At 42.4% G+C, this 7,221-nt stretch overlaps 3 protein-coding genes across 4 annotated transcripts in view; 1 reads left to right on the plus strand and 2 right to left on the minus strand.

The window, feature by feature from the left end:
• The window catches only part of LOC104807550 (UDP-glycosyltransferase 72D1), a 2,581-nt gene extending 1,763 nt beyond the window's left edge, over positions 1-818 (plus strand). Inside the window, exon 2 of the mRNA XM_010532878.2 lies at positions 12-818. Coding sequence (XP_010531180.2) covers positions 12-721 — 710 coding nt within the window. The 3' untranslated portion in view covers positions 722-818. The remainder of the gene's footprint in view (positions 1-11) is intronic.
• Positions 819-990: 172 nt separating this feature from the next.
• Positions 991-2,850, minus strand: LOC104807552 (BES1/BZR1 homolog protein 2-like). The gene is made up of 2 exons (XM_010532880.2): positions 2,482-2,850; positions 991-1,974 (listed from the first exon to the last, which is right to left on the minus strand). The coding sequence occupies exons 1-2, from the start codon at positions 2,707-2,709 to the stop codon at positions 1,294-1,296; spliced, it is 909 nt and encodes a 302-aa protein (XP_010531182.1). The 5' UTR covers positions 2,710-2,850; the 3' UTR covers positions 991-1,293.
• Positions 2,851-4,869: 2,019 nt separating this feature from the next.
• Positions 4,870-6,714, minus strand: LOC104807554 (NEDD8-conjugating enzyme Ubc12). Of its 2 annotated transcripts, none has more exons than XM_010532881.2 (6): positions 6,605-6,714; positions 5,917-6,043; positions 5,673-5,781; positions 5,503-5,581; positions 5,272-5,388; positions 4,870-5,194 (listed from the first exon to the last, which is right to left on the minus strand). In XM_010532881.2, the coding sequence occupies exons 2-6, from the start codon at positions 6,029-6,031 to the stop codon at positions 5,054-5,056; spliced, it is 561 nt and encodes a 186-aa protein (XP_010531183.1). In that variant the 5' UTR covers positions 6,032-6,043; positions 6,605-6,714; the 3' UTR covers positions 4,870-5,053. The 2 variants fall into 2 exon arrangements, with proteins under 2 accessions (XP_010531183.1, XP_010531184.1); XM_010532882.2 differs by lacking the exon at positions 6,605-6,714 and adding an exon at positions 6,200-6,538.
• Positions 6,715-7,221: the final 507 nt, after the last annotated feature.

Consider the following 7,221-nt stretch of genomic DNA (forward strand, 5'->3'; position numbering starts at 1 on the left):
CACGGGGGGGGGGGGGGAGCTACAAGGAGAGACCCTGGCCGCGTTGGACGGGAACGGTGAACTGGGCCGGATCATGAGAGTGCCTGTTTATCCTATTGGGTCTATCATAAGGCCCAATGATCCAACAGAAAGGCCCATTGGGTCAGTATTCGAATGGTTGGACCAGCAGCCGGGGAGGTCAGTGGTGTACGTGTGCTTAGGGAGCGGCGGAACGCTGTCGTTTCAGCAGACGACGGAGATGGCGTGGGGCCTCGAGCACTCCGGCCAACGGTTCCTCTGGGTTCTACGTCGGCCCACCGTGAGGACCGGTGACGTGGCTAGTGTCCTGCCCGAGGGCTTCATGGACAGGGTGGGTCGGACTAGGTGTGGGTCCCACAAGCAGAGATCAGTGGGAGGGTTCTTGTCACACTGCGGGTGGAACTCGACGTTGGAGAGCTTGAGAAATGGAGTTCCGATGGTGACGTGGCCGCTGTACGCGGAGCAGAGGATGAACGCGGTGGTGCTGACAGAGGAGATCGGCGTAGGGGTGAGGCCGAGGAGGTTTCCGACGGCGGAGGGAGTGATCGGACGGGAAGAGATAGCGGAGTTGGTGAGGAGGGTCATGGTGGACGGTGGGATGAGGGACAAAGCTCGAGAGATTAAGCTTAGCTCGGAGCGAGCTTGGTCCGATGGTGGATCTTCTCGCCTCGCTCTCTTCCAGTGGGCGAAGCGTTTTTCGTGAAGTCTTTGCTTTCGTTGTCTGTTGGGCCGCTGATATTTTTGGACCAAAAAGCAATCGATGGCGTTGAAATAATCCCGAAAATTACAAATTCGGGAAAAGACTTTGAAAACAATTCCCAGAAATTGAAAATTATACAATACACGAAATGACCACGACCACGTGGCCCCCCTCTAGACCCAGACCCATTCGTGGAGGTTTCCTTTCATTTATTCAAAGACCCTTCTTTTGACCTGACAAAACAAGCACCACGAGCCACCCAAGATAAAATATATGCAGAATAAAACAATTTCCAAAACAGGGGCTACATCCACAGCCAAAACGCCTAATACATAGATACAACTACTTTACTACATACTCTGTCACCAAATCATCCAAGAAACCTAATTCGGAAGAGAATTCACTCTGATAATTTTAAGTGTAGTAGCAGAGATTATAGGGTATAACAAGTTTGAGCCTTTCCATACTTTTCCTAATGCCGAAAATGCTCGAGTTCACCTCTGATCCCTTTCGCATTACACTGTACAATGCAGAGGAATTGCTGTGGTATCGACTCTTGGTGCAATTACTGCTCTTTAGCAACGGCTTTTAGCGCCTCCTAGAGTGAGCTCAAGATCTTCCACACCAACCTCATGAATCTTTTCGCCTTCCCACGGCTTCACCTTCCCATTCTCAAACTCAAACTCCGCCATCCCCCAGTCTACACCCTTCGCATTATTCGCCGTAGAATTCTCCTTCACAAGATTGAATGTAGGCGAAGGAGGAGCTGCGGCCTGAAAATTTATCCACCGGCCTGAATCCTCGATTGAGTCATCAGATTCGTCGCACTCGGGAATTGTAGGTGGAGTTTGGTATCCACGGCGTGTAGGGCTAGAAGGAGCCGAGAGAGCGAAAAACGAATGCCTCAGAGCATGCAAAGATCCGCCATTTGGCAAATGTTCCGAACTAAGTTTCCGCTTGGAACCACGGGAGGTTGGGGAAGACAGAGGCGGTGTAACGGGTGCGCTGTTGGATATCCTGAGAGGGGGAAGATTCGAAGGAATTGATGAGGCGATATTGTGGAGGAACGGGAGAAGGTATGTGGATGGATTAGCGTCGTAACGAGTCGGACTGGGGAAAGAGGACGAGACAGGACTGGCATGGTAAGAAGGGGCAGGGCTTGGAAAAGCCGATGACTGTGGACTTGGTTGAACAGAAGAATGTGCACTGGCTTTGGTCGGAATCCCCGAAATTTCAGCAGGCGGTGGCTTACAACCCTGTGGCAACAGCAGAATTAGCCATGTGGTTCTATAAAATCATATATGATTCAAGGAGGTAGTTACAGAAGTGGTGCAAATTAGTAATCACAGAGAAAGCGCAGAAGGCATAAAGGCAGAATCAAAGTTTTCAATCATCCAGTAAACAGAGTCAACAGGGAATTTTTTTCCCCCAAATTCCCGAAACTATAAACCTAACATTCCGCAGAAATCTCCCAAGACGCACAGGGACCAGCTAAATCAACACAATCAGATCTAAATTCGAGCGAAAAATATCAGATTCGATACCGCGGAGATCCGTAGCAAACAGATTAGGAATTAAACCAATCGAACAGTGAAGAAAACCTCAGAATCGAGAGAAACTTGTACGAATCGAAGCGAAACAATCTGAACCTAGAAAATAGATATGGAAACCATAGATCGAGAACATACACAGAAGAGCTCTGAATCAGCGATTCGTGATCTAAAGAAAGTAGGAGATTAGAGGAAAGGGGAGAAAAAAAAAACCTGGCGATAAGTGGTGCCGTCGTCTTCGACGATCCAACCGGCCTCGGCGCAGAGAGCTTTGAGAACCTCGTTGTTGTCGCAGTGTTTGGGGAGCTTGTAGTTGCCCTGAGCCCTAAGACCGGCGTAAATCTTGGCCGTGATGGCTCTTCTCCTCCTCTCCCTCCTCTTGTTGTTCTCCCTCTCCTTCCACGTCGGAGTCCTTCCCGTCGATGATCCTCCGGCCGCCATATTTCCCGGTGATCTCTGTCTCTCTCTCTCTCTCGGCGTCTATGTCAGTCTGGCGCACGAGGAGGGGGAGAGATCCTTTCTTATATTTATTTATTTTGTTTCTGTGACTGGATGGAAACGGATTGGCTGCACCTTTCCCATCCCACATCGCCACATTTAAATAATAGCTTTCTTTGGTCCATCCTTAACCCTTTACGGAAGACAGAATCATACAGTTGAATCCTGATTTAATTATGTAAACATTATTATATTTGTTCATTATCAACAATCAATTCGAAAACGTTATGGAATTAAACACATGTATATATATATATATAACATAATTATGGCTATACATACGTGTAATTTGGAAGGAGAAGCACAAAAAAAGGATTAAATTTGGAATGGGGCATGACTTACAAGGGGCAGGGCTCCACACGTGCGATACATGCCGGCACGTGGGGTCCACTCAAAAGTCGTCTTCGACGTGTCCAAGTGACCTAACGCACGAGCTGTGGTCTCTCTCTCTCTCTCCCTCAAATTTATATTTTTTCTTATCTTTTAGAAAAAATCAATTACCACACGCTGCACGCATGCATGCACTTACATATATACATACATCGATACGTATATACATGCACTGTCGATGCAAGTTGCATATCAAATTACTCTCCCCTAATATAAAACGGAGGTTGGTCGCTCGGCGCCAGTTGGGTCATGGCGGTCGGACGGAGCACGTGCGGCTCCAGCGAGGCGTGAACAAAGACGGGGAACAGAATTGCAAGCTGGCTTTATTCCATTACAACAATCACAAATCATTTAACTTCGTAACCACTGATTTTATTATTTTTAAATCCGCTAACTGCTTCCACTTTCTCCTTTAATTTGTGTTTTTTGTTTGTTTATTATAATCGCAAAATAGTGAAAATCTAATGTCCTAATCTAATTAGACTCATCACCTTTTTATTCGCTTTGTTGATCAGGGTATGCATACATACAGATATATATATATTTTTCCATATTTCGAATTCGAATACATTTAGATTTAATTATTTTTGTGTTTAATTTTATATAAATTGAATTTACGTAATTTTATATTTTGTATATTAAATTTTGATTATGAAAAAATATTTATTACAAACATAATTATGTTTAATTTAATTCTATTTTATTTATATCTTGTCTAATCCAAATACTGATTCCCACTTTGTGTTATCTTTGTAAAAGCCTTATGCGTGCATAAAATGTTATGTCATTTCGTAATATATATATATATTGCAGGTACAGAAAGTCAATTTAGAATAATAAAATCTAAGAACAAATTGAGATCTAAATCCAACCTGTCAGCTAACTTGGATCAGATCCCACGCGTGGGGATATCACTTTTGTTTCTTTAAATTGTACAATTAATATCCGCCGTCCGATCAGTTAATCGTGTGGTGTGCATACGTTCTTCGTTGTCTCGTGCAATGCATCGGCTGCAAACCACACACGCACATGATTCTCTCTCTCTCTCTCTTTATGTTATTTTATAATTGCCTCCTTCATTCACTGTATTCGCCTGCTTTCGCGTGTTGCGATTAAACAAGTCGTTGTAACAATAAAATTAAAGAAAGAGACAATATTTATATTAAAGTTATCAAATTACATAATTAATCCGAACATCGATTAAAAATAACCGGTTATTAAAGAAATAATATTTTTTTATTGCGATTGTGGTTTTATTGTAATCATATATTTCCCAATTTATGAATTAAGTTAGGTGATTTTCCCTCGATTTTTAACATATTCCACGCAACGTCTTAAGATCTCACGAATAATCTGAATTTCGGTCCAAAATACAAATAAACCAGATGCAAACTCTCGCAAAAATCGAAATGATATTTATGAATCGCAAAATATTTATAGCCTTAAATAACTACAAAAAAAAAACTAGAAAAGTAGAAATGCACGTGACATGGGGTTACCTAGAAAAAAGAAAATGCAAAACTAAGATAGATATGATACAATTATCTAGAGCGGACCGGGTCAAGTTCAGTTGGGCCCATGGGCCCAATAGATAATATGGGTAATGGGCCGGTTCATGTTTTCCTAAATCCAAGCTTACAGTCGTTATGACAAGCCAGTTCCAAAGAAAGTGAGATTTTGTGTCCATGGGATTCTTTTTGTACCCTTCGAAGATTTTAGAAACGTAAAGATAGCTCCTTTCTGGTAGATTCTCACGATATAACCGCTTGGTCTGGAACAGGGTTTAAGCAAGAACGTAATTGAAAGCAATTTTACAGGCAAACAGCAGTGTTGTCAGTGGGAGGAAATACAAATGGGAGCAGTGACAGTGTTGTCCTGCTTGAAGCCGAGCAAGAACTTACGAGATACAGCGAGGGAAAAAGGTTTGGCCGACATACCCTCCCACCATCGCCCTCCTCACACTGGACTCGAACAATTTCGGGTTATCCCTTAAGACCGCTGCTGCGTCGTGGTTCAGAGGATCCTCGTGATTGGGTTCCTGTACGAAAAAGAACAAGACCTGAATATGATATATTCAACTCATGTCATCTGCTGGGCATATTCTTGAGCATTTACCGTGAAAAGATGGTAGAGACCATAGATGACGGTGTTTATGTTCAGAACAGGTTTCCAGTCTTCACGCAATATGTTCAGGCAAACGTTTCCTTCCAGATCGATATTGGGATGGTAGACCTGCAATGAAAAATGGAATCACCAAACAAACAAACAGAGAGAAAGATCCAAGATTTGGGTTTGGAATGATGAGGAAATTTGAAGCAGGAAAGATATTTCGAGCAAATAAACCACCTTGGTCTTGCATTTCACTTTGGGAGCTTCATGTGGGTAGACGGGAGAGACTTGGAACGAGAAAACAAATGTGCCGTTTCTGTTATTTGAAACAAGAGAGAGAGAGTGAGTTCCAAGGAAAGTTAGAGAGGCTATGAAGACAAAGAACAGATGAAAATGTAATTCGTTACTGGTAGTATCCTTCATCGGGCTTAATGGAGACCTCAAAGTGCATCAAATCATCCTTGCCGTTTGGAAAAGATATGGAACAAGACTTTGGCAGGTTCAACTCCGATATATCTGCACATAAAGGAAGAGGCCACATGAACTACACAAGACCTACTTTCAATGCCACAGCTCATGGGCTTATACTGGTAGACAAATAGACTGATTGCTACCAATTGCAATAGGACATGAAGCAAGATTCAAAGTAACCTTTGTGAAGGCGCAGCTCGCCAGCAGATTGTTTCTTGACTGGAGCCCCTCCTCCTCGGTTGGCATTCTGAGCTTGTTCTCTTTGTTTCTCCTTCACTTTAAACAACCCTATCATGACTTCCTACGACTACAATACAAACAGAGGAGACAAATTAAGTAATCATATCTCCATTTCTCCAGTCTATATTGTGATCACTAAAGCCATAATCTTGTAGAAGATGGAACTTCAGATTAAGTTTCCCAAAGCCAATAACACAAAATCCGTACAGAGATTAGGCCTCACCAAGCATCACGGGAACAAAATTTCAAGTTTTTACTCGCACAATTCCCATGATATCTCAAATCATAGCTTCAGCTGTCGATGTGGGAACTTAAGCCCGAAAAGAAGACAGACTTGAAGCACAATAACGAATCATTCGTTGATTAGGGTAACTATCAAGATCCCCCACACAACAGATCGAAACAAACAAAACCCAACACAGAAATCCAAATTCGAAGATCCCCACAGTAATCCACCAAAAACCCAGAAACGAAAAGGAGCAAAGTTGCCTAATTTATCAACAGCGTTTTAAAAAATCACAGCTACGTGAAAAAAAAATAAAGATAATCAATCAGAAGGACGAGACCCGCTAGAAAAGGAAAACGAAATGAAGACACGAGAGAAGAGAGAAACGATCAAACAACTTACGAGTGGATTGTCGAGACAATTACGTGAAAATCGGGACCCTTTCTCCTCGACTCTCTTCTTCTTTCTCACGCGTGTTCTCGTAAGCTGAAAAAATGGAAACACTGACGTTGAAGAATTTAGCTTTTTCTCTACGCTGATTCAGAATCAGGATCTTTATTTGTTGAGGCCCAAATAGGCCTATTTAGATGAAGCCCATAATGATAAAGTTCTAATGGGCCAATTTTAGGCCCATATGTCTTAGACCTATATGCGGTTGACACATAATGATATATATCTAGAGGTGTAAAGGTGGCCCGGCCCGGTCCGGATCGTCCCGATCTAGAAAATTTTCAGTCGACCCCATTTTTTTAGCGAGCCAAAAATAGGTCAACCCAACCCAGATCATCCGAATTCGCGAGACGGCCCGCGAACTAAATATATAATTTTTAAAATATTTAAAATATAATAAAAAATTAAAATTTTAAATAAAATAAACTAAATATGTAATAAAAATCTAATTTGTATATATAAAAATATTTAAAAAAAATTTAAAAGTAATTATTTTTTCTGGCCCGCGAGCCCGTCCGACCCATGACGACCTCGTTCGCCACGAATGTGGCTCCCCCCCGACTGGGTGT

This window comes from Tarenaya hassleriana, unplaced genomic scaffold, assembly GCF_000463585.1.
Source record: "Tarenaya hassleriana unplaced genomic scaffold, ASM46358v1 Cleome13, whole genome shotgun sequence".
NCBI lineage: Eukaryota > Viridiplantae > Streptophyta > Magnoliopsida > Brassicales > Cleomaceae > Tarenaya > Tarenaya hassleriana.